The sequence below is a fragment of the Tachypleus tridentatus genome, chromosome 1 (assembly GCF_004210375.1).
Source record: "Tachypleus tridentatus isolate NWPU-2018 chromosome 1, ASM421037v1, whole genome shotgun sequence".
Taxonomy (NCBI): Eukaryota; Metazoa; Arthropoda; class Merostomata; order Xiphosura; family Limulidae; genus Tachypleus; species Tachypleus tridentatus.
In genome coordinates, this window is record NC_134825.1 from 162,101,787 (window position 1) to 162,129,081 (window position 27,295).

General features: G+C 36.2%; 1 protein-coding gene and 1 long non-coding RNA gene across 2 annotated transcripts; both read left to right on the forward strand.

The window, feature by feature from the left end:
- Positions 1-609: 609 nt before the first annotated feature.
- Positions 610-4,181, forward strand: LOC143229326 (uncharacterized). Its single transcript, XR_013015799.1, has 3 exons — positions 610-715; positions 2,977-3,115; positions 4,026-4,181. It is a non-coding gene; the product is annotated as an uncharacterized LOC143229326 (long non-coding RNA).
- A 2,885-nt stretch (positions 4,182-7,066) lies between these two features.
- Positions 7,067-21,150, forward strand: LOC143233399 (uncharacterized). The gene is made up of 7 exons (XM_076469601.1): positions 7,067-7,120; positions 7,220-7,244; positions 11,200-11,437; positions 14,299-14,422; positions 16,785-16,970; positions 18,174-18,189; positions 20,605-21,150. The coding sequence occupies exons 1-7, from the start codon at positions 7,067-7,069 to the stop codon at positions 21,120-21,122; spliced, it is 1,161 nt and encodes a 386-aa protein (XP_076325716.1). The 3' UTR covers positions 21,123-21,150.
- The last annotated feature ends 6,145 nt before the right edge of the window (positions 21,151-27,295 follow it).

Consider the following 27,295-nt stretch of genomic DNA (forward strand, 5'->3'; position numbering starts at 1 on the left):
GGTAGCGTGGTGTTGATGACTAGGTGTCTTCCCTCTAGTCTTACACTGACAAATTAGGGAGGGCTAACTCAGATAACCCTCGTTAGCTTTGCGCGAAATTCAAAACCAGCCACACAAAACATATCGTTTTCATTTCGCGAATATCTTTCCTTATATTTGAATGTTAGCGTCATCTGGTGGTAAAGATATATATTGTGGCAACCTTATGCAATATTCTTAGGGTGTCTAATTTTTTTGAGCACGATGAAAATGAAGTTACAATATTTAAAGTTTTAAATGATTTGGAACTACTAATTAAGGAATGTTTTGTGGATAATACATTTTTAATTTATCCTGTTTAATGTTTAATTAGCTATACATTTTGATATATACTATCAAGCACTGTTATTTTCTTCGAAGTTTAATTTTACACATTAACACATTTTGTGTAATACTGGATGTCCGATTTTCATTCTCAATGACTTCATAATAATCTGATTTCTTTGTCTTTTTTACTCGTATAACTCTAAGCTTTGACAATTAGTGTTATCGTTGTGAACAATTAAAATAAAACATATGTCCTTTATGCAGGCGAAATTTCTGCGCATGCTCTACTACTGTGCAAGTGATAAGCTTCCTCAACCGGATATGTTGCATAAAGAACTGCCTCGTGCCACCTGGTGGTTTAAAACTCTCTTCCATAGCTAACCGAGTTAAAGAGCTTCATTGAGAAGAGGTAAATAGTTTTATATTTGTACTAACAACCAAAACCTTGTACGAAATTATCAAATTTCTGTAACCTAATTAATTAATTAACTTAATAAAGGTTCAGGAATGTTTTTTTTTTCTCTATTAATTTGTTTGTTTGCTGTTAGCCGCAAACTTTCATAACTGAATCCGTGCTGTTCCCAGTGCAGGTATCAACCACAAAATTATAAATATTCATGTTTGCGGCTGACCTACGGAGGGTAGTATAATTTTTTTTTTTTAAGTTGTGCAGTAGATAATATGTTAGTAAACTCGGAGGGCGGTTTTAAGTCGTGTAGATATAATACAGTGCCTATTTTGATCTGTGCTTTGAAGGGTTCTGAGAGAGGACTGGCAATTTTTTATAAGGTTTTTTTTTTTGTTTTGGGCTATCTGTGCTCTGCCCACCACGGGTATCGAAACCCGGTTTTTAGCGTTGTAAGTCCGCAGACATGCCGTTGAGCCACTGAAGGGGCTTTTTTATAAGGTATTTTAATGAACTTATAAAAAGCTTTTCTATAAAACTACATAAACACTTTTAAGTAACATTTAAATTGATCCAACATTTTTGTACTGATAATGTAGTTTTTAAAGGTAGAAGTTTATTCTAATCTCTTAATAAATTTGGTGACTGAAGTTGAGAGTTTTTACACATAGGATTTTCTACGAAATCAGTTTACTTTCGTAACTTGTTTGTTTGTTTGAATTTCGCAGAAAGCTACTCGAGGGCTATCCGTGCTAGCCGTCCCTAATTTAGTAGTGTAAGACTAGAGGGAAGGCAGCTAGTCATCACCACCGCCAACTCTTGGGCTACTCTTTTACCAACGAATAGTGGGATTGACCGTCACATTATAACGCCCCACGGCTGAAAGGGCGAGCATGTTTGGCGCGATGGGATGCGAACCCGCGACCCTCAGATTAGGAGTCGCGCGCCTGCTAACACGCTTGGCCATACCGGACCCTACTTTCGTAACACGTCAAATGTTTTACTTAAATGTGTTTCGTGTGAAGTTTCACAGGTTTATTATCTATGGAAAATTTCGAGAGTTACATCGTGCGTCTGTTAAGTTTATAATTATTTTGTTTGCTTGTTTTTCTAAGCGTAAGGTTTCGTAATGGTCTAATTTTGTTTCGTCCACCACCGGCACCGACACACAACGTGAAAAGCCTCCAGTCTTACTGTTGAGTCATCGTGAGCGCTTGTTGTTCTTCTGTAGAAAACTTTATAAGAAATCAAATATAAAATTATTCACGACAGCTAAATTTTGTAGAAGTCATTGTTGTGAGTTTTATTTGAATTTCGCACAAAGCTACACGAGGGATATTTGCGTTAGCCGTCCCTAATTTAGCAGTGTGAGACTGAGAGAGAAGGCACCTAGTCATCACCACCCACCGCCAAGTTTTGGGCTGCTCTTTTACCAACGAATAGTGGGATTGACCGTACCATTATAACGTCTCACAGCTGAAAGGGCGAGCATATTTGGTATAATGGGGACTCGAACCCGCGATCCTCAGATTACGAGTCGAATGTCTTAACCACCTAGTCATGCCGGGCCCAATGTTGTTGGAGTGTGTTTTCTTATAACAAAGCCACAAAGCGCTATCTGCTCAGCCCACCGGGGGAATCGAACTGATTTTAGCGTTGTAAATCGGAGACATACCGCTGTACTAGCGGGGTAATGTTGTTGGAATCACTTGAAGTTGTGAACTACAACAATATTAGAAATACCGTTGAAATAAACGCAACAATATAAACATTTTTTCATAGATTTAAAATGGACTTTTAAATATTTAAACACACTCGTGGTGGCTCCCCCAGCAGTTAATCTATGGGTATATAAAGCTATAAACCCAATTTCGATACCCGTGGAGGTACAGCATAGATAGCTCATTCCGTAACTTCGAACTTAACAGCAAACAAAAAAAACTATGGTGGATCATAAGTTCTGTCCCTGCGACAGGCGCAGCGCAGATAGCCCGTTTTCACTGTTTTGTGCTAAAGCGAATAAAACCGAGAGCAAAAGCATTTATGTTTAAATAAATGTATCATATGACTAAGAATGACTGTTTGTTCATTGTTCTGGACATTGTATGTGCCACTAATGGTATATACATGTAAACGTTCTTGCGGAATTAATATAATTCATTGAAATATTGAATATATTATTTCATACGATTATTTAAAATTAAGATAAGATTTTTTCTGTATTATTAGCGCAAAGTGTGAGCTATTCATGTATTATTTTTTAGGCCAAATATTAGGATGACAGCGTTAATCCCCATATTAACCACGGTGACCTTGTATCTTGGAGCGACTTTTAACCTGTTAAAATATGAAAAATCTGCCATAGACGTCTTCAATTTAAGCAGTCTTAGGGACAAGGTCTTGGTAAGCCCAAATTATTGCGATATGGTTTCTGGACTAAGTGTGTTTAAACTCCTAAACTTGCTACATCAAGGACTAATGTAGGTATTAGGTAATATATGCCACGGTGAAAGACCATCTACCTATCTTAGGTAGAGTTGTTTCATTTTGATTTGTACACAATTCCCAGAATCAGACAAATAGATAAATATAGCTTGTGTCATTATGACATATTAGCTGAGAATATATCCTTTAAGGAAACAAAAATTGTATGAAGGACAATATTGAATAATGTTTCCCTTCATTCTTTCTTTTGTTATTAAACCCCTAATGGCCTCGTTAGATTGGTATACTTTGTTTTGTGAAAGATAATAAATGACTCTTTTAAAGGATTGAATGCTCGTGTACATAAATTAAAAGCTCAAAGTATATTAAAAACTGGAAACGTTTTTTAAGGACATTTTTATGCCTTTATTGGGGAAAAAAAGTCCTAAAATAAAATATTCCATGTACACCTTCAGATGGTTTGTAGTTATCACACCAAAAACTATGGTAATCAAGGCAGTTAATTGTGGATAATGAATGCTAAGACATATACAAAGTGGATCATCTTTATGTTAAGATTACTTAATATGTAGTAACACTACATTAAAAATATATACAAATATATCATAACTGAAAGACTGTTGCTTAGGATTTGAGAGGATATAATCTTGGTGCAGGGTAACGTACATGCTCCAAGTTAAAGATAGTTTAATTTACCAAGAACCAAAAGCTAGGCCTGAAATACGATGTTTGTATTGTTATTACGAGAATAATACTTTATGAAATTGATGCTACGAAATGTGTACTGTGATAAACAAAACATTTATGTTGTTTTTGAAAAGTGACGTTGGCGACCAAATATTAATTTTGTTTTTATTGTTTTCTTTAGACTATTGACCGAAGTTTCACAAGGTCCCAGTATCGTTTAATCGAAACATCATCAGAAGCTCGAGATTTCTTGGACGTCTCAGGGGACCTGTCTCTTCGTGTAAAGAGCGGCTCAGTGGAGTTAGCGGGGCCGGATCGTATTTGAAAGACAGCGAAAGTGGAGAGAACTTCGTCGAAATGCTCGTAAAGTCGAGCACGAAACAGTAACAAAAGACGAATTCATTGAAACCTTAGACGTAGTATATATTCAGTGTTTGTTTTTGTATGTAAAGCAGCATTGGGCCATCTGCTGTTTCCACCGCAGGGAACAAATCTAAAGGGAGAAGGTTAGGGCGCTCGGTTCACGATCTGAGCGCAGTGGTTGTAATCCCCATCTCACCAAACGTGTTCGTCATTTCAACCGTGGGGTCGTGATAATGTGACTATCAAGCACACTATTCACTGATAAAAGAGTAACCCAACAGTTGGAGGTGGGTGGTGATGACTAGCTGCCTTCTCTGTAGTCTTACACTGCTAAAGTAGGGATGGCTAGCGTAAATAGCCCTCGTGTAGCTTTGCGTGAAATAAAAAAAATCAAACAAACCTTTATGTATAAAACGTATATATATATGTATATATATATATATATATATATCTTCTTTTTTTTTACAAATGCAAGTTGTATTTTATTTACAGTTGAAATACTAAACAAATAAAGTTTATATAAGAGGTTTGAGCAAATATTATTAAAACAGTTTTGAGTGCGCAAAAGCAGTAGCTACTGTGACAACCTCAGCCGATATAAAGTCTCGGCAGAACTGAATGTATAAACATATTAGTTACTATTTAGCGTTACGTAGGTAGCATGGCGATGCGAAAAATTCATCATTCTCTGAAAGGCTGTGCAACAGCTAAGTATTTATACATTCACATTGAAAACTTTGATCTTAAAAGGGAGATGCTCCTCTTAATTAATTAATTAATGATATTGCAGAACAAATGAATATGAATTAACTTGGGTCACATCCAGAAAAGATCTGCATCAAGTCGTATGTCAGTCATCGTAAGCGAAGTGTCGCATTTTGAAACAGGCGATATTCTACGAACATAAAGTACAGAGACAAAAGCCATCCACAGCATTCAATATAGTAAGACCAATAGGATATGAACTCGTCAAGATAAGATTGCTAGTCATATCTCCCGTTCAACTGTTTCACATCTCAAGCAGATGGAGAATGAATGAAACGGGTGTTTACGTAATTCTATATAAAGACACCAGTCAAGCTGACCTATACAGCGCCTTTAGACTCCTGTGCGATCGGAATGTTGAAAATGGTGCTGGAAAATCTTCGTCCTCGTACACTAGTTATATTGCAGGAAGGGGCCCGGCGTGGCCAGGTGGTTAGGGCGCTCGACTCGTAATCTGAGGGTCGCGGGATCGAATGCCCGTTGCATCAAACATATTCGCTCTTTCAGCCATGGAGCGTTATAATGTGACGGTCAATCCCACTATTCGTTGGTAAAAGTAGCCCAAGAGTTGGCGGTGGGTGGTGATGACTAGCTGTCTTCCCTCTTGTCTTAAACTGCTAAATTAGGGACGGTTAGCGCAGATAGCACTTGTGTAGCTTTATGCGAAATTCAAAATAAATCAAACCAAATTGTAAGAAAGAATGATGAATTTTGGACGTGATAAACTTTTTACAGAGCATTTTGCAATGGAACCTATATTGTATGGCTATTGTTAAGATACATGGTAGTCAGTTGGAGTATGAAAGAAAGTGGCCTGTGGCGTATCTAGGTAGGGGCTAGAGGGGGCTAAGCCCCAGGGCCCATGGTCTTAATGGGAGCCCACTGATAATCTTATTCTATGTAAATTTACATGGGATGTAGAGCTCACAAAATGATTAGCCCTGGGCCCACACAATCTTAAATCCGCCACTGAACGTGTCGAGGCTAAACATGGTTTTAATATGATGCACTTAACCTCTGTAGTACTGAACAAGTTATTTATGTTACTCTTACAAACACTAAAGTTTTATTCTGCAGTGGTAACCTTCAAACATGTGGTGATATAAAGCGTAACCAGTAGCTGTGAATACAAGCTTGGTGATTTCTTGTAAGAAAAAACAACAACAAAACATTTATTCTCTAAAGTAACTGCATTATTTGTCTCTAGTAATTGTACACGGAATTTTCTGCACGTTAAAATACTTCTATTTGCGAGCTTTCGGTATTCTTACCGGAACCTGAACAAGGCAACAATGTATCGACCGTTTACTGTTGCCCGATGAAGGCTCGAGTGAAAGGATCGAAAGCTCGCAACTGGTATTTTAACGTGTAGTAAAGTCCGTGTATAATTCTACGTATTAGTTTACCTTCGTTATGAATCTTAAATAAAACAAACAATGTTGCTTTTAAATATCGCGCAAAGCTACACGAGGGCTATCTGCGCTAGCCGTCCCTAATTTAGCAATGCAAGACTAAAGGGAAGGCAGTTAGTCATCACCACCCACCGCCAACTGTTGGGCTACTCTTTTACCAACGAGTAGTAGGATTGACTGTCACATTATAACGCCCCCCACGGCTGAAAGGGTGAACATGTTTAGTGAGACCGGGATTCGAATCCGCGACCCTCAGATTACGAGCCGAACTCCGGGCCAAAAACAAACATTACTTTTCCCGTACTTCGTGAAACGTACTAGAAAATTACACACTGCTGTTCGTATGTGCTGGTGTTTGCCTACTCATTGTTAATAACAATAGTATAATAAATTAGCTGTGTTCGCTACTGAGTTCAGTTGTAGTTCTGATCCATGCATGGAGCCTACTTCAATCAAAAATTAATGATAATACGTGTGACAAAGATATGATGAATTTGCTCTTCAGTTGGTATGGTATATCTTTGGCAAGACCAAGAGTAGATTCGGCGTGAATTATATGCGCACGAAAAATACTAAAATAATGTTTTAAAAATGTATAGGTTGAACTTTGCAGCATTATTTTCAAAACGTTATTTTGATAGGTGACGGAGACAATTCCATCTGATATACAACACTTGAGCGGATGGCAGGAAAGGCCCAAGGACCAAGTTGGCACTCATTATGTCCGAAGTCTCGTGTATGGAGGAGAACTGGTGGCTTGGGTTCGATTTAAAGCCTCTAATCGAACTGAAAAAGAAAAGATTAAAGCAGTTGTGGCAGCGAATCTGAAATTTAGTGGCAACTTGGTTTGGACGCAAAAGGTGGGCACAGAAGTCGCAAGCCTTTGTTCACATATACATATCTAAATAAACAGTTTTTACTGTCCAGTTGTTGTAATACAATATGAACTATTAAAGCTTGAAAAATGGACAAAAATGAAAGAAACTAGACGGTTTTTAGGGCCTTAGAGTAACGATGTACGACATTATTGACTCAAGTTAGGTGAAGATATAATGCATTACTAAATCAGGTTAGGCAATGAAGTTCTACATTATTGTGTCAAATTAGGTAAGTAATGTATTACATTATTGTTTAAGGTTGGGTGACGATGTTCTACATTATTGTGTAATATTTGATGATGGTGCATTACACTGTTAGTTTTGTTTTTATTAACAGCTTCCGATCAAAACTGCAGCGTAAAGAATGCACTGTACAGTTTAAGCTGAGGATAAACCTTAACGCTAAAAAATACGTCTTAAAACTTTCTGGTTGTATTAAGAATGGATTCAAGTAAGAACACCAAATTGGTACTGGTCATTCAACATGATTTAGTTAATAAAGGAAATGTACATGTACTTAAAAACCCACCAGTAGCACAGGGAAGTACGACGCTAGAAACTGGGTTCGATACCTGCGGTGGGCAGAGACTAGATGGTTCATTCTCTAGCTTTGTGCTTAACTTCAAACAAAACAGAACAGATGTACTTATAAACTTGCAATGGAAATTTTGTCAACAAAAGTCCATGCATTTCAAATTTTCAATTTTGTCAGATTTTGTGTCTGGATGAGTTTATTCTCTTGAACTGGACTTTTTTCTTCCGCTCTTTGAATTTCTGTACACTTGAAACATGGACTTTACAAAGAGACTAGCCAAATATGCTCGCCCTTTTAGCCGTGGGGGCATTATAATGTGACGATCAATCCCACTATTCGTTGGCAAAAGAAGACAAAGTAAACAAAGAGACTGGAACAGAGAAACAAACTTTCATACTGGTATAGCACACAGTACATGTACAATATTTTTTGTTTTCTAAAAGGTTTCTAAACTACCATAGTATTAATCAGTTTATATAAAGAACTGAATTTAACACATTGGTGATCGATTCTTATTTTGGTATTAGTAGTTGATGTGTTTTGAATTTGTCGCAAAGCTACGACGGCTATCTGCGCTAGTCGTCCATAGTTTAACAGTGTAAGACTAGAAGGAGGGCATCTAGTTATCACGACCATCGCCAACGTTTTTACTATTTTGCCGATGAATAGTGGGATTGACCGTTACGTTATAACGCTCTCATGATTGAAAGGGCTGCAAATTTAATGGGACGGAGATTCAAACCTGTGACCATCAAATTACGAGTCGAGCACTCTAACACCGGACCGTGCCGGCCTTATTGACAGTTTAAAACATAATAACCTGCAAAGTAAACAGTATAGAGACAGGTTGCTCCACAAATAACAATTTGCTCATTGTTTCTCTAGATGAATGCTATTGCAACAGCTGCCTGCAAATGAAACTGCAAACATAACACGATAATAGAAGTACATGAAAACAGAGATTCGAAAATGAGTTTTATAGTCTTAGAGAAAGTTCAAGAGTGGGGTAAGCTTTACTGGCGTTGTCCACTTCTGAAGAGGTACAGGGGTCAAATTTTAAACTGTCAGTACAGGTCATTCATCACATCAAACTAGTCAGTGCTAACATTATATGCCAAGCAAAACGGTAGTTTTGTAGCGAAAACTAATTTGCCTGTTTCAGAGCAAAGCCACACTGGGCTGTCTGCCACGTCCACCGCAGGGAATTGAACACTGAACTTTTGCGTTGTAGATTTATTGATGCTCTACCACCACCACCATCATCATCATCATATGCCGCCTTCATCAGGAAGGTTGGCTGTCACAATCCTTGACTTCTGTCTGTTCGGTGATTTTCTCACCATGTCCTCATATTTTACTATCTCAGTCCACTCTTTAATATTTGTTATCCACTCTGTTCTTGGTTTTACCCTATATATCCCTTCTATTTGACCCACTAGTAGGACTAGTTGGATTTCGTCTAAGGATGGCGGCTATCTAGAGGTTCAAATTTGGTGAGGTCCTACTATCATTCAAGGTAACTGACCGTCAGTCCTTTTCCTTTACCCATCCTACTGTCGCGCCATCTAACATTCAGGTTCCTCCGCTTCTTCTGCCGTTCCAGTCTTTACGTTTTGACAAGGTGACGTCCTCTGTACACGACAACTCAGTCCAGAACTGTCTGTCTCTCACTTAGTTTAACACACCAGTCAAAGCGAGGTCTAGACCCCTTCCCCCAGTGGCACAGCGGCATTTAATAACAAACAACAATATCCCTTACTCCCAGTATTATGCCCCCCAGTGGCTCAGCGGTATGTCTGCGGACTTACAACGCTAAAATCCGGGTTTCGATACCCGTGTCGGGCAGAGCACAGATAGCCTATTGCGTAGCTTTGTGCTTAATTAAAAAACAAAACAACGACAATCCAGTATTATACATCTCTATAAGACGGTTGAAAAAACAGTTCACGTGAAGCTCACATGAAAATTTCAAATTTTCAGCACTTCCAGTTTTCGTCCAGCGATAAAAACACACACATTACTGTAAGTTTTATTGTTCTATTCCATAACTATAAATTATAAAACATTTCAATGTGCATCATCTTCATGGTTAGATTCAAAATACGTTTAAAATCAGCTTTAAAATGGCAGTTAAAATAACCCTTATTTCTCCATTATTCGCTGCTAAGGAAACAACCTCAAATCCTAAGCATACCAAATGCATAATCGAAGGTTGTGCTAAGTGCTTACAAGATGAGCACCTAGCGCTGTTTTTCTGTGTTTACCAACCGCTTGCTTTTCATTATATATCTGTGTGAAAGTGTTATTAACTTGGAACCACCTGAAAGTACTACAGTGTAAACTGGATACAGCAAGCGTTTTATTGGTTCCGATCGCTCAAAGTAAACGGTATAGTTTACAACGGTAACCCCGAACTTCTGGTAATCTCCAGCCTGTAATCCTTGTGTAATTCGTCAATCGGTTTACGGTAAAACTGAACTGATGCATACGTGAACGACATACATACCAGCGAATACTACGCTTATTCCGTGTGCACATATTTTGTTTTTCATGTATTTTTATGTACAAAAGTGTGTATTTATCCGGAAATGTACCTACCCAGGTAACACACTCCCTAATCACATGTCACCTATTTAGTAATGTGTGCAGTATAAGAAATGTCTCGATGTGTGTATTACCTCTTTGTGTGAGGTGTTTTTTTTTTAAATGACAGGTTAGACAATACTGATTACAGTGTCTTGGCTTTTTATGTACAAAAGTGTGTATTTATCCGGAAATGCACCTCCCCAGGTAACACACTCCCTAATCACATGTCACCTATTTAGTAATATGTGCAGTATAAGAAATGTCTCGATGTGTGTATTACCTCTTTGTGTGAGGTGTTTTTTTTTTTTAAATATCAGGTTAGACAATATTGATTACAGTGTGTTGGCTGACGTAACGCAAAAATACCTGAAATCTATTCAAAAGCACTTGAGGGATAAAGAAAGCCAAAATTCGACTTCAGCTCAATCTGTAGGTGATGCTTCATATATACAGCAAAATGAATGAGTTAGGTATAACTGACATGGTACAATTTTATTTTCATGTGAAGTAAAACTGTTTGGTTACTAATTTACTCCAAAATCATTAGAGTTACACTGAACAAGATATGATTTTGGAGCTCCAAAATTTCGCGTCCTCTAATTCAGTTCATAATACTACTATTATATCAGCAACGATTGGAATCTACTCTTCAAATTTTATTAATATATGCATATGAAATAATGGGAATAAATAATGTCAACTTTAAACAAAACTTTGATTTGTACCTAAAAATAAACAACTAACAATTCTGTTTGCTCATAGTGACATCTGATAAAGCATTCTGTAATGAAACATAATTTTCTATTTGCTCATCAGGGCAATTTGAGAAAATTCAAGAAGAACTCCAAGAGAGCTATCGCGTAGAAATCGATGTGTCTGCCACAGTGCCTCCTAGGAGTCCACCTCAGACTCCACAGGAACTGATTGATTTGGTTCAAGAATATCCAATCTTGGTGAAGCAGATCAACCAAGGAAAGGGTAACCCTCTTCGAGCTGAGCTTGTTCCTTTAGTGATGCTGGATTCTAATTACAAGTTTAATTACATCGTTAACAGGTGAAAAGCTTATTTACAACTTAATCTCGATTGTTTTATAAATTCTATTCATGTGATTTTGAACAACAACAACGATATGTTACTGGAAAAATTTAAAACTACATCCAGATGGTTTAACATGGATAATATACAAAAGGACAGAACGAGTATTTTTCCTTTTTAAATCACCAACAGAGCTGGAAAAGTTTCTTTCTGCGCTTTCTAAATGTCGTTAAGTACAACTAATATCTATAATACGTTGAAAGTGATTCGAAAAAGCATTTATAAAAAAAAAATGTTTAAAAAGTGACGTATTGGCACATTGAGATGACGTCATTGATTTATGACGGTGCCTTTAAAGATGTGGAATTTATTCTGTTTAAAAAAGCATTAATGTAAATTGTATTTTAGTATATACAAACACATTTTGCAAACTGTGATAACTAGAGCGATTAGACAATTTGCGATCTTTTCACGACAACAAACCCAATTACCCTGCACTTGGTATTCTTCTATATAACGATAATTTATCCATAAATCACATCTTACACGTACAAAATGGCCGGGCTAGAATAACGATGTCAGCCGCATTTAGATACGATGTCAAAAAATACATACAAATAAGTTAGACGAGAAAGGTAAACCCTGTAAAAATGTATTCTAAAAGCAGATAAGTAGCTTTTATTCATAATAAATGTAAGGTAATGCATGTGAGGTGTCACAATTTGAGTATAATTTTGATGGGAATAACCTTAACAGCGAAATGGAAGAAAAATATTTTGTTGTTATTATTGATTAGTCTTTTAAACCTTCCTAGAAATGTGCTGTTGCTAGTGGCAAGGTAAATTTTAGTTTGTTCGTTTTTTAATTTCTCGCAAAACTACACGAAGAATATGTGCACTTGTGGTCCCTAAATTTGCAATGTAATACGTCCCCACGGCTGAAAGGGCTAGTATGTTTGATGTGAAGGGAATTCGAACCCGCGACTTTCAGATCGCGAGTCGAGTGCCTTAACCACCTGGCCACGTCGGGCCTATTTTAGTTTGCATATAGAGAACAATTTAATACAAATCTCAAGAGGTTATAATGTTAGTGTATAGATCACTGATTAAGCCACATTTGAACTATTGCCTTCAGTCCTGGGTTCCTTATCTCAGAAGGAACATTAAATTATTGGAAAGGATTCTAAGGAGGACGCTACCTGGGATGGAAAGTTTGTGTATGAGGATATGTTAAGATCTCTGAACTTGTTTTCTCTTGAGAAACGAAAAGTAAGAGACGATCTGGTTGACGTGTTTAAGATTGTCAATGGAATGAATAGTGTTAATGCATCATATGTGTTTTTATTTAATGGTGGGAATGGTAAGGCTAAGAAATACAAATATAAATTTTGGCAGGGCAGGAGTCATCTTCAGTTAAGACAACTTTATTTTTCTAACAGAATGGTTGGCCTTTGTCTTCGGGTGTGACTGATGCAGTTAATTTAAAGGAAAGTTTGAAAAATATCTCAATGATAAGGATTAGCTTTTAAGTATTTTTATGACTTAGTTTTATTTAGTGGATATAACAGTCCAAATGAAGATGAAAGGCTCAATGTTGTCTTTTAATGTTATTTTAAGTTAAAGGAGAAAATCTGAAGAAACTTGGCCCAGCTTGGTATATTCATGTTGCTACAAATCCTAGTTGTGATAAATGTGACAAATTTTGTTCTTTTTACTTTTAACCTATTTAAATACCTTACATCTTTAGTTTACTTTTTCTAATATCACATATTTGTACGGCTTACCAATTTATTGTAATCTGGTTATTTTAGTACCAGTAAAATATCGGTTAGACACCACTTTTTTTTGTTTATTATTTAACATAAAATTCCATCCAAGCCTGAATTCGACATTTGGCTTTTATGGATGACCATCAACAAACTATTATTGTTTTCGACTGCTGTGTTGTCCCCTCATTTTAGTTATTCTTCCTGTTCCCAAGACTGCTGAGTTATAAGATTTGTCTCATTAGCTGTGGAGAGAAACTTCCATTAAAATATTCAGAAACGTATTCACAAAAAAAGTAGCACTAATGTACGTATTTAAATTGTCTAAACCTAACTTTAATATCTACTAGCGGAAGTTGGTTCAGGTCCTCCTTTGTTTACTGCATGGTTTGGCTCTTGAACAACGATAAGAAAAACAAATATTTTACCCCTTTGTGACTGCAGATTTCTTTTAACCTCGATACGAAGCTTCTAAAGAGATGTAATAGTGTTTAGATCTGTTCAGAAACATAAGATTAGAGGCATTCCAGCATTTGATGCAGTTTTGGCAATACCTCAAATTGACTAGAAATTCGGTCCCGTCATATAAAGGCACGTCTATGTCATACCTTAGTGTGATATAGTTTGAGTCCTTATTGTCCCACTAGGTACACTTCCAGTAATGGTCCAAATAACCATCGTTTTCTTGAATTTCTCCCGCATACTTTAACGTAGAAAAAATAACATATTAGAAACGATGCGAGTTAAAAACAGTTAAAATTCTCTGAGTTAAAGAAGGTAAAATATAAAAACGTAGTTGTAATAAACAGAAATTTTAATCATATTACGTCCTGCTATCATTACTTTGTAAACCAAAGAAATATTTTTTTAAAAATAATTTTTATTTTGAGTTACTTTATCGTAATCAATTTTTAGACAAGTCTTACTTCCCTAAATTTCTGTAAAGTTTTTCTATTTCTCTATCTATCGTAGAATTTAAGTTTTCTGTACTGATACAATAGTTCGAAAAGTGTCTGGTGATTTAAATGTGATGTCTTGTCGATGATGACGTCCTTTTACAAAGTTGAAAATAATTCATCATATTAAGTATAAATCTTAAACTTCGACTTTTCAGCGCTGTTTACGGAATGCTTGAAGAAGTAGAAAGAAAATTTGACGATATTCGTATCAGCAAGACTGCATTTCTTAAATGGAACTACAATAGACCGACAGATGCTACTGAGGAAAAAGAGAAGATGGTAGGGAAACAGCAACTTTTTCTGTGTCTAGAAAGAGGTTCTATATATAACGGTTTTGAATATTTTGTGTTCAAACAACGGATCTAGTTGTGACCTTTCAAAATGTTTTCGTAATTAAAGAGCGCAGATCGGAGTATATGACCAAAAATTCAAAGACAATGTTAGCATTTCTGGTTCGTTAAACTTTTAACCAATGAATCTAGCCAACATAGAAATTATTATTTAAAACAACACGTTTCTGTAATATAATTGTTTGTTTGTTTTTGAATTTCGCGCAAAGCTACACAAGCACTATCTGTGCTAGCCGTCCCTAATTTAGCAGTGTAAGACTAGAGGGAAGGCAGCTAGTCATCATCACCCATCGCCAACTCTTGGGCTACTCTTTTACCATTGAATAGTGGGGTTGACCGTCACATTATAACACCATTACTGCTGAAAGGGCGAGCATGTTTGGTGTGACGGGGGGATTCAAACTTGTGATCCTCAGAGTATGAATCGAGCGCCTTGACCACCTGACCATGCCGGGCTCTGTAATATAAACCCGCGTTTGTTCTCTCGCGTATTTTAGACTTTGAAAAATATAGCGCAAGAAAACACATTCTATTTTGACTTATACAAAATAAGCGAGAAAAAATAGAGAAACATACAATTAAGTTTCTTTTCTCGCTTTCAGATGTCAAATATTATGTGATAAACAAGTGTTGGATGTGGCCTAGTGGTGGTTAGAGTATCCGGACTGTGAATTCGACGATCTGTGATTCGTGACCAGTTGTCGTAAAAACATGTTCTGCATTTCGAAGATGTGGTTATGCTATAAACGTGCTCGTCAAGTCATACTATACTATCAAACAAAAGTAGACCAAATGTTAGCGGTATGTAACGTCGCTTTGTTGTTGTTTAATCTATCAATGCAAAAGCAGGAACAGCTATGCGCAGATGTAGCTCTGTGCGAAATATATTAAAGTAAATATAGCGCATATAATGTAAGCAGGATTATTCTTTTATGGTTGATAAAAAAATACCTTACGAGTCCTGCATCACGAGTTAGGTTTCTTAAAGTTGATTGCTGGAATTTAAAATTCAAAATTCCAACCAGATCGACACTTGCGTGTTTGATCTGCTAAATGACCGGCTGAAACATTCTCGAGGAGACCACGTTTTTTAGAATTTTAAACAACTGGTTGGAGGGAGGGCAGCCAGCTAGCAGTACCTGTATGCTTTATCTTGCCCTCTAAACCGAAAAACGTGAATAGTTTTCTGTTTTATAAAAAATACACAGGGCTGAAAATGGGGAGCCGTATTTAGTGGCACATTTATGGCTCGATACCCCAGTTACTAGGTTGATATGGTTGTTTTCCAGTATAAACCACTGGCACGTTTATTATTTATTTTATCAATAACTGAAGTTTTGTTAATAAATAGCTTACTTAAAATAAATACAGATACAAAATTTTAAAACATGTATTTAATTGTTTGTTTGGAATTATTATTCACAAAGCTTCACAATAGGCTGTCTCTGCTCTACTCAACACGGGTATGCCCGCAGACATACAGCTGTGCCATTAGGGGGGACCTTTACTTAATTTATCACCAGCTGTAAATACATATACATAAAACTATTATAACAATAAATTTTAAAGCCATAAACCAAACAAAATAAAATTAATTACTATAACCAGCTTGCTCCGCTAAATTATAGTTTCAGTTTAATATGGCACTAGTTAAGGCTATTATACTTAACTTCGTAAAGCTTAATCAATGCAGTGGATTGTTTGTTTGCTTTTGAATTTCGCGCAAAGCTATACGAGGGCTACCTGCGTTAACCGTAACCGTCCCTAAATTAGGAGTGTAAGACTAGAGGGAAGGCAGCTAGCTAGTCATCACCACCCACCGCCAACTCTTGGGCTGTTCTTTACCAACAAATTGTGGGATTGACATTATAGTGCCTTCATGGCTGAAAGGACTCACATGTTTGGTGTCACGGGCGATTCGAACCCGCGACCCTCAGATTACGACTCCAGTGCTTTAACCACCTGGCTATGCTGGGCCTCAGTGCAATGGAAGGTGCAACATAGTAATTAACCTTAATGTGTTTTGTTTAGGGCTTAAAATTGATGGTTATAATATAATTAATCAAAGGTTGGGATTTACTGTTTCTAACGCAGTCCTTTCTCGTGATTTTGTTAACTTATTTAACTTCATTTAAATGTAAGTATTTAATTGCACTATACATCAAACTACATATTTGGCCCGTCACATTGTAGGAAATACGTTTTAATTGAGATTCATAAGTTTCAGCAGAGAGTTTCATAGAAAATACTGTAGAGATATAGTTGAAACTCATTTTGTATTTGCTAATTAGGTTAACGAGTATTATGAAGAGCTCGAGAATGCTGACGTTATTTTTCGGTCAACAATAGAAAACCTGGACACATCTTCTAAAGGAAATTTGACCCAGTTCAATAAAGCTTTTTCTGTGTATGGGGAAGGACCTTCGAACACTCCAAATAAGTACATACGTAACCTGTGGAAATTAAGACATGAAGTTGTATGTAAATATATTGCTTCCTTATCGTCATCTTTCTTTGAAAATCTAAATTTTGAGCTCTCACATAAACAGATTAAAAACATGACATATTAATTACTTTTTATAATATAAATTGATAGATGGCGTAACTCAATAAAATATTCATTTTCATAAAGTGATGCATGCACGCAGTATATCTTTAATTATACTGGTAATACCTAAAAAAACGCTAATAAAGCTAATTTCAAATTATTTTGATCATAGAGTGAAATGAAAACAAGATAATATTTATTTGCAATAACAAGATTGTTTTCGATATATTGCTTAATCAGGTTATTTCTCTGTTCTGGCATTCTGACGTAATGACCCGTGAAATAAATTATAAAACCAATTTAAATTATTCATAATCAAATCATTCATTAATTGGATGTCAGCCGTATGTAAATGTGGTATCGAAAAAATAAATGAAAATACAAATTAGACAAACAATAAAGACGTATTATAAAAGCAAATAAGTGGTTTTTATTCATAATAGGAATGTCACAATTTGAGTACAGTTTTGGTGGGAATAACCTTAACAGTGTTAGGGAAAAAAGTTGTTGTTGTCGATTAGTCATTTAAGCTCAAACGATGTGCTGTTGCTTTTGGCAGGGTAAATTTTAAAATCTAGCGAAATATTTAATACAAATCGAGGGTTTTATGTAAACTTTAAATAATAGCAACTCTGAAGTAATTTAATCGCATTTTTTTCTTTTAAAATTCTCAAAAAAGGAATAATATTGGAAAAGCATATGTATTGTATTAAATAAAATATAGTTACGAATATTGTACTAGGAAGTAAATGAAGCTTCACTGAGATAATTGTGTTAACCCTACTTTGGGAACCACTGGCTTGAATAATTGTCAGAATGAAAAAATAAAAAAGGAAACGCAAATGAAATCTAGGGTCGTATTTTTTCTTAGTTTATTAATAATATAATAATTTAGTATTGGTAATGAAATTGATGTTAAACTTTAAGGGTTCCATGTTATGAACTGTGGAAAGTGAGTTGCATATTAAAGCTTTTCTATTTTATAAACATTTGTAACCGTAAATCCAATAACATTAAGTGGTAAATTTTTAACATCGTATTTTTGTTTCATTTAAAGAACTGAATACTTAAAAAAAAAATTAAGAACTGCTTGAGTATAATGATACTTATTGTCTGTATCATTTTATTTCAGACTGAAGAAGAATATGGTAAGTATACCTGTTTGACCCAACTTTTAAGAACGTTAACGTTTATGTACATTACTGTTGTAACGACGGCAAGCGCATATAGGCCTCGTGAAGCTTTGCATGAAATTCAAACCTAACCAAAACATTACTGTTGAATCGGAAACAATAAACTGACATTAGCTTTTACAAAATACGAAATTAACGCAGTATGTCTTTAACCTTTTTCAGCCGTGATATTATTTACGAATTCGAACATAGCTGTACTTTCTTGTGCACTGCATACATGTAAGTGAAATACCGATAACATGTCCAAGCAAAGTAATAGAAATTTCCTAGAATATAATATCCCCGTGTTTTGCCATTTTGAAAGAATTTGTTTGTTTGTTTTTGAATTTCGCACAAAGCTACTCGAGGGCTATCTGTGCTAGCCGTCCCTAATTTAGCAGTGTAAGACTAGAGGGAAGGCAGTTAGTCGTTACCACCCACCGCCAACGCTTGGGCTACTCTTTTACCAACGAATAGTGGGATTGACCGTCACATTATACACCCCCACGGCTGGGAGGGCGACCATGTTTAGCGCGACGCGGGCGCGAACCCGCGACCCTCGGATTACGAGTCGCACGCCTTACGCGCTCGGCCATGCCAGGCCTTTTGAAAGAAACTGGGTATGTGTTGACCTTGCGGTACAGCTCTGTGTTCTGAATCTGGCAAGGTGAGTTTGAATTCTTGCAGTATGGGAAAAAAGAATCACCACTTTTAGTTGCGAGTGGGTTATAAGTGTGACAATCAATCTCTTAATGTCTATGGTGAGTCGCAGGATGTTAACTGGTTGCTTTTTCTCCACTCAAGTATGTGCTTAAGGCGCTCAATTTGTAATCTGCGGGATCGTTACCCGTCGTTAAAAGATAAATAAAAAATACAAGTTGGATAAAGAAGATAAACCCTATAAAGACGTATTATAAAAGCAAATAAGTGTTTTTTTTATTTATAATAAATGTAAGATAATGCATGTGGAATATCACAATTTGAGTATAATTTTGATGAGAATAACCTTAGTTTTAGTCTTCTGGGCATTATAAAGTGATGGTTAATCCTACTAACAGTTGGTAATGGGTGGTGTTGATTAACTGGAGACATCGAGTAGCTTTTGGCTGAATTTAGCAAATAAACAAAGGTTCTTCTAAGTCCATAATTATGGTATGGAGATAAGTAATTCTAGCAGCTTTGCTATACCTATAAACTAGCATAACAATTTACACACTTTACATCTAAACAAGGTTATTCGCAAATGAAACGGGACGCTATCATCACGAAAGTGTAATCTCGCACACTGCTGGACTCGTGGTTTATTTTAAGAGAACCGTGAACTGTGTGAAGTTCCGTAAACTATTGGGTTGAGGAATAATTCGTGAGCGTTTTTTCAAGTTGAACAAATATATTCATAAATGAAACGCTTTCGCAAAATATTTCATGTCATTTGGTAGATAATTTTTTGCTCTAATAGATGGTGTGTTTGATTTTCATATGTCTTTAATTTTTGCTTTCATTTTCAGCTCATTAAATGGAATGTCAAGTGGACAAAATCGAGCATTTTCGACACCATCTGCTTTTCGCATTTAATTTCTTGCAATTTCGTTTACAACAATGCATACTATATACCTAGGTATTACATGAAATAAAGTATCATAATAAATGTTTTGGGTGTAATGTGTTCATGCATTGAAGTATTGTATAGTCTTGCATGTAATGCTTGAATGAAATTATTTAAAAACGCTCACGAATTATTCCTCAACCTAATACATGGCTGGGTGGGTTAAGGCGTTCGACTCGTAATCTGAGGTTCGCGGTTTCGAATCCCTGTCGCACCAAATATCCTCGTTTTTTCAGTCGTTTGGGCGTTATAATGTGACGGTCAATCCCACTATTCGTTGGTAAAAGAGTAGCCCAAGAGTAGGCGGTGGGTGGTGATGACTAGCTGCCTAGAGGGAATCTAGTCTTGCACTGCTAAATTAGGGACGGCTAGCACAGATAGCCCTCGAGTAGGTTTGTGCGAAATTCAAAAACAAACAAACAAATTTTTTTCATTATTAGAAGTTAATGCAGTCTCTGTGGGTTCAACACCGAAAATGTCATTTATCTGTGACTTATGTTAATTATTAATAATGAGTTTGTATCTAATAAATATTTCTTAAAGAATTAGATGTGAAGCGCCATATTTTGTAGCAGAAAGTAATTATTCCATTTTGTATTTGTGTATTTAAATATTGCAGTTAAATAAATAAATGGCTCACAAGACAGTTGTATCGTGGCTCCACCTACTCGCACATCTTCTACATATTTTTTGTTTGTTTGTTTGATTAACGTGAAGTATTGACAATTTGATTATTTCTGTTTCAATGACATAGTTTGCTGTATTAACGATTCTGTATTTTTCAGTATGGGAGAAACCGACTGGAACCGGAACCACGTTCACCCACTGGGGCAAAAGTGTGTGCAGCGAACAGTCCAACGTCGTTTATACGGGATTCGCTGCGGGGGCGCCCTCTAAATCTATGGCCAGTGGAGGAAACTACCAATGTCTTCCAAGTGTTTTAGGCATTTCTAGGATTTTGAAAGGAAAGCTTGCCTATCTTAGAGGGGTATTGCGCGAGGAGGCAGATACGGATACAGTACACGGAATTTTATGTTCCACCTGTCTTTTGAAAAATTCTTTGGGCACAAAGATCTTCGTGGGACGTACTTCTTGTCCTGAAAACTGGAACCTGGAGTACTCGGGTGTCATAATGACACCCAAATTCGGCTTTCAGCCTGCCCAGATGATGTGTATGGATGAAAAACCTAGCCCAAATAACGTTTTAAAATATGATGACGCCATTGTTCTTACCCACATCACTGCTGACTGTCAGAATTGTAATTCTAGAAAGTTTGTTACCTGTGTTGTTTGTTCCCAGTAGAGACAAATAAAATGTCATTGGATACTTATCTTGTCCACTTTCCTTTGTGATTTGTCGTCTTCAATTAATGCTTAACCAGTTAGTGCAAGCTACGAATGTGGTGCTTAATTGACTTGTGAAACAAGAATAATAGAAAAAATGAAACTAAAACCTAATAATGATTAAAGTATATGAGATGTCGTTGTATATAAGATAATTCTTTTATACTAACAGGAGGCCACACAGGAAGTATTATTATTTTAATATAATCCATGTGCGGTTATTGTGTCGGTGATATTGGCCGTTTTAATAAAATCGTTCACCACTAATCCAAACATTGAAAGTGACTGCATGAACAGCGTTTTAAAATACTCCATTCCATACTTTTGTTAAAATACGACACAACAGACCCCCATAGGTATTTATTTAGAGTTACAAATAGAATAAAGATATTAGTAACAACCATATAATTTAACTGCTCTTTTACAATATAGTTAATTAGAAGGGGATCTATGCCTTTTAACAACTAGAGGTGAAAGAGGTACAATAGGGATTTGTTTCTTTCAAAAATTTCGTGAATAGCAACATAAATATTTGTTTCAAGATTTTTGAGAATACCTATAAAAAGGGCTGGCTATTTGCAAATAGTAGTTCCTAATTTTGAAATGACAGTCAATAGGACAGGAGCTAAGTCATCAGCGACTATCCATTATTATTGGACTACTCTTGTCTGATAGAAGGGGTAATTTTGAACGGCATTTCTATAGCGCAGCCACGATCCCAAAGTGCAGAGTGAGTTTTTTTTAACATCGGAGTGCGAACCATGAATCTAGAATTAACGGTCGGATATTACTAACTATTAGGTCATCTCGGCGATAACATAAAAAACATATACCATGATGCACATATAGCCTATATCGGAGCTTTACTTTTACATAACTATGATGTTTGTTTTGTATCTAAGTATAAAGCCACACAAAGGGCTATCTGTGCTCCGCCCACCATGGCCATCGAAATCCGGTTTTTAGCAATACAAGTCCGCAGGCATACCGCAGTGCCACTAGGGGACTAACTAAAATATTTGTTTGTTTTTAAATTTCGCGCAAAGCTACATGAGGACTAACTGTCCTTAATTTAGTAGTGTAAGACTAGAGGGAAAGCATTTAGTCATCACCACCCACCGCTAAGTTTTGGGCTACTCTTTTACCAACGAATAGTGGGATTGACCGTCACATTTAACACCATTACGGCTGAAAGGACGAGTATATTTGGTGTGACGGGGATTCAAACCCGCGACCCTCGGATTACGAGTTTAGTTCCTTAACCACCTGGCCATGCCGGCCCATATTTACCGGAAACAGACTTTACCATCTACAAATGTTTAGTAGCTTTTTATTTTTTTAGAAAATACCAATCTACATATTTCCGTACTTTTGAAATTTATGATTGTTTCTTTGTTTGTTGTTAACGACAAAGCTACACCATGGGCTATCTGTGCAGCGCCCACTACAAATATTGAAACCCGATTTACAGTGATATAAGTTCACAAACTTGCCACTGAGCCACTGGTGAAGTGTAATTTAATAAAAAACATGTTTTATGCACGTTAACGTATTATCCGACAGAGGTCGCTTACTTTAGCACGAATAACTTGTGTAAAGCATAAACCTGGTAACTTGCCCATCGTTTGTAACTCGTGTATTTTCAGTTAGATAAGTATAGTAGAGAAGACCACAGAAAGACTATGATATCAACACGTAATATCTTATTGAACATTATATTTTGTATTGTTCTAGCTTAAAGTAACAATAAAGATATATTTCAAATTATAGGTTATTACTTAGTTGTATATTTTAAAATTAAAAATAATTACAAATCGTTTTCATTGTAATACTTTTGGAGACGATCTTAATGGCAAAATTTTGTGTTGAAGGTGCTGTTATGAAGTTAAGTCAAAATATACATTGTTTGTTTTAAATTTCGCGCAAAGCTACACGAGGGCTATCTGCGCTAGCCGTCCCTAATTTACCAGTGTAAGACTAGAGGGAAGGCAGCTAGTCATCACCACTCACCGCCAACTCTTGGGTTATTCTTTTACCAACGAATAATGGGATTGACCATCATATTATAACGCCCCCCTCGACTGAAAGGGGCGAGCATGTTTGGTGCGACCGGGAGTCGAACCCGCGACGCTCGGATTAGGAGTCGAACGCCTTAACACACTTGGCCATGCCGGCCCCGAAATATACATTACGAAAGCTCAAGTCAAGTTACAAAAACTTTATAGTGATCTATAGACAGTCCCTTTCGTAAAATAGACGCTTTACTACAGATAATTAGTTATGGCATATTACAATGAACAATTAGCTTAGACACGTTACAACGAACAGCTGTCGACACACTACAACAGAAAGACTATTGTAATCTGTCATATAAATGGTTTTCAAAGCATTGTAAGTGGTAAAGAAATCTGTTTCTTGCAAAATGTATCTCTGCAAATTGAACAGATACATTACAATGAATACAAAGACATTAAAATTAACAGTTTCAACACACTAATATGGACAGTTAGTTCAGTAGTTACGTTTTACGACAACGGCAAAGGTTGCTATTATTTTTATGATGACTAAGAAAAACAATACAAAAACAAGACCATTGGTGATTAACCGTGGTGACTTCGACAGATGTTAGATAAACAGACGTCGTGGTAAGAAGTCGACAGATCAGTAGCAACTTGAACAGGTGTCAAAATTTTGGAGATAAAACGAAAACACTAATGCACTGGAACTGGATCGTAAAAAGAAGAAACTGAACAAAATCACACCAGTTGTCCCAAAGAAAAAAAAACCTGCTATCTCAGGGCTTTGTTTTATATGATTTTATGAAGGTGTTTAACTTTGAATTAAAAATTTAGTGTAACAATCTCTCATGTTGACTGTCAAGTGTGCATAGCGATATCATGTTGACTGTCAGGTGTGCATAACAAGGACAACATTATTTCTTTTTTTTTTAAACGTTCAGTTTATTTCCGAAAAAAAGGGCTCGGCATGGCCAGGTGGGTTAAGGCGTTCGACTCGTAATCTGAGGGTCGCGGCTTCGAATCCCCGCCGTACTAAACATGCTCGCCCGTTATACCGTTGCGTCGTTATAATGTTACAGTCAATCCCACTATTCGTTGGTAAAAGAGTAGCCTAAGAGTTGGCGGTGGGCAGTGATGAGTAGCTGCCTTTTCTCTAGTCTCACACTGCTAAATTAAGGAAGGCTAGTGAAGATAGCCCTCGTGTAGCTTTGCGCGAAATTCAAAAACAGAAAAACAAATTTATCGTAGCGTAAAACTACACAATAAGTTATCTGCACTTTGTACACTGAGGAGAATCGAACGCTACTGTGAGAAGGAGGACGTCAATAAAGTAAAAGTTTTAATCTGAACTAGAGATGTAACAAACTTTTGAAGGTCAGTAATACGTTAAAACTATCGATCCTGTACACTTGGAGGATGGTGTTTTGGATTAGTTTTGGTTGCAGTAAAATAGGAGATGATTTGGTTGCAATTGTTGGTATTTTAAAAGGTAACGTGTAATTAATTGAGAGGCCTGACGTGGCCTGGCAGTTAGAGTGCCTGGACAATATATCCAATTGTTCATGGTTTGTGTCCCTGAAGATACCTTCTAAGAGTCCATCCCACTATGGACTCATAAAAGAGTGGTCTGAGAATTGACATGGGTCCTGTTGATTAGCTGTCTTTCTTCTAGTTTATTAGTTAAAAATTAGGAACGACTGTATACAAATACCTAAAAAATTCTGAGTGAGATATTATTCATTGCTTGATAGATATTCAACGTTTCAAAGTATCAGGAAACGTCAATAATACTTCATTACTCTCAACGCGTCTCCCTGTGTCCTCTGGTGATACAGTGGTAAGTTTACGGACTTACAACACTAAAATCCAGAGTTTTATTCCTTCATAGTTGAAAGATCACAAATAGCCCAAAAGAAATTAATAGACAAGCCTGCGATGGGTATATTGTCTTAAAATGTTTGTTCTAAAGTAATTCCTAAACGCTGAATCCGAAAAATAATATCATGTTTTCTCCATCATGTATAGATTTTTCACAAAACATCATAACACAACACATAAAACAAAGACCACAACACATAGTTTTGAGACTAAAATATGTAGATTTCACAAAAATTCAGGATGAATGAGGATGCACATTTGTTTGACATCAAAGTTCATCCATTTTTATCAGTTTATTTGTGTTTTTCTTAACAAACACAATAATAAATATTGCTAATTGTGGTAAAGGAAATAATAATTTGATTTAAGTTTTTTCTTCCCTCTATGTAAAAAAATATTTACCTGGTAGAAAAAATGAATATAATATTTATAGATGAGTTATGGAATAACCGTTATTAAAACCAAAACAACACCAAACATGCTAGCCCTTTCAGCCGTGGATACGTTATAAGTTACGATCAATCCCACTATTCGTTGGAAAAGAGTAGCCCAAAAAATTGGCAGTGGATGATGATGACTAGCTGCCTTCCCTTTAGTCTTACAGTGCTAAATTAGGGACGGCTGGCGCAGATAGCTCTTATATAGCTTTGTGCGAAATTCAAAACAAACCAAACCACCATGATAGGTTAAGTTAAAAATTTTGTTCTAAACTCTTCTGATGTATTTTATTTTCATGATTCTGTAAAATCCTGTTTTATACAATAAAAGTAAAGATTCATTTGCTGGCATCAATAGTACTATGTGGTTAAAGCACAAGCGATTCTAATTTTCATATTTACACAAATGAAGTCAACAGTTTCATGAAAATAATCGTTTATCATTATTTAAAACTGTTGTAGTTATTCTATAATATTACGTTTATGTTTGGGATACTTTTTATAATTTGTCTAAAAGCTGAGATGTATCAAAGATGGCTCTTTTTTTAATATGATTTAAAAAAATAAATGACCTTAAACAGGATGATAAGAAACAGTATACTGTAAAAAATTACTCAGTAATTACGTGTGTTTTTCTTATAGCAAAGCCACATTTGGATATCTGCTGAGTTCACTTATAAGAGATTATGCATTTGTTTCGTATTTGTCATTGCTTTAGTTTAAATGACTGTTTGCTTGAATGTGTCCATTTCTAATGATTTCAAGGATCAAAGAAACATTTTTAGCAAATTATACTTTGATATGATTTTGTATTATTCAATTAGTTGTTTGTATTTGAGATTGGAGCATTGTTTGTTTGTTTTGAATTTTGCGCAAAGCTACACGAGGGCTATCTGCGCTAGCCGTCCCTAATTTTGCAGTGTAAGATTAGAGGGAAGGCAGCTAGTCATCATCACCCACCGCCAACTCTTGGGCTACTCTTTTACCAACGAATAGTAGGATTGACCGTCACATTATAACGCTCCCACGGCTGAAAGGGCGAGCATCTTTCGTGTCGAGGATTCGAACCCGCGACTATCGAATTACGAGTCGAATGCCTTAACCCACCTGGCCATACCGAGCCAGATTGAAGCATAATTCCCTTAATTCAATATGAGCATTTTTTCCTCACCAAATTCTACATGGTCTCTTGAAAAGGCTATAAAACGTTCACACAATATTTACTTTAAATTCTGTCTTATTCTGACTGACACGCTAATTTATATATATTAAAAAACGATCATTTATTAAATTTTCTACGACAGTAGCCCTCCATATATCGACAGAATTATAATGCTAGAAAGCGGGTTTCAATACCTGTGGTGAGCAGAATACAGCTAGCCATAAGTGGTTAATAACAAATAACAATAGTCTGTAACGTCATAATGCTGTTTAATAGTATTTACATAAATGGTTTCGTAAACAATGAGACCTGTCAATCATGCTTGTACCACATAATTGTAAATAATGTAACTGAACAATGTGAATTGCTACATTACAAAATTGCTCCTTCTTAGCATTTCTATAACCCAAAGCTGCTGGGCTGTTTTATCTGTAACAATGGAGATTAATATTACACTATTATGGCTATTAGTCACTACGTTAAGGTTTTACTACTGGTAGCTTGATATAATTTATCTTTTGTGGCTAATGTTTTGGAGAAGGTGGTAATGACTTATTAGTCGAAGTTATTAATTTCATGACTAAATTTGGTTTTATAATTGACTAATGCAACCAACAGAGGCGGCTACACAACTCAT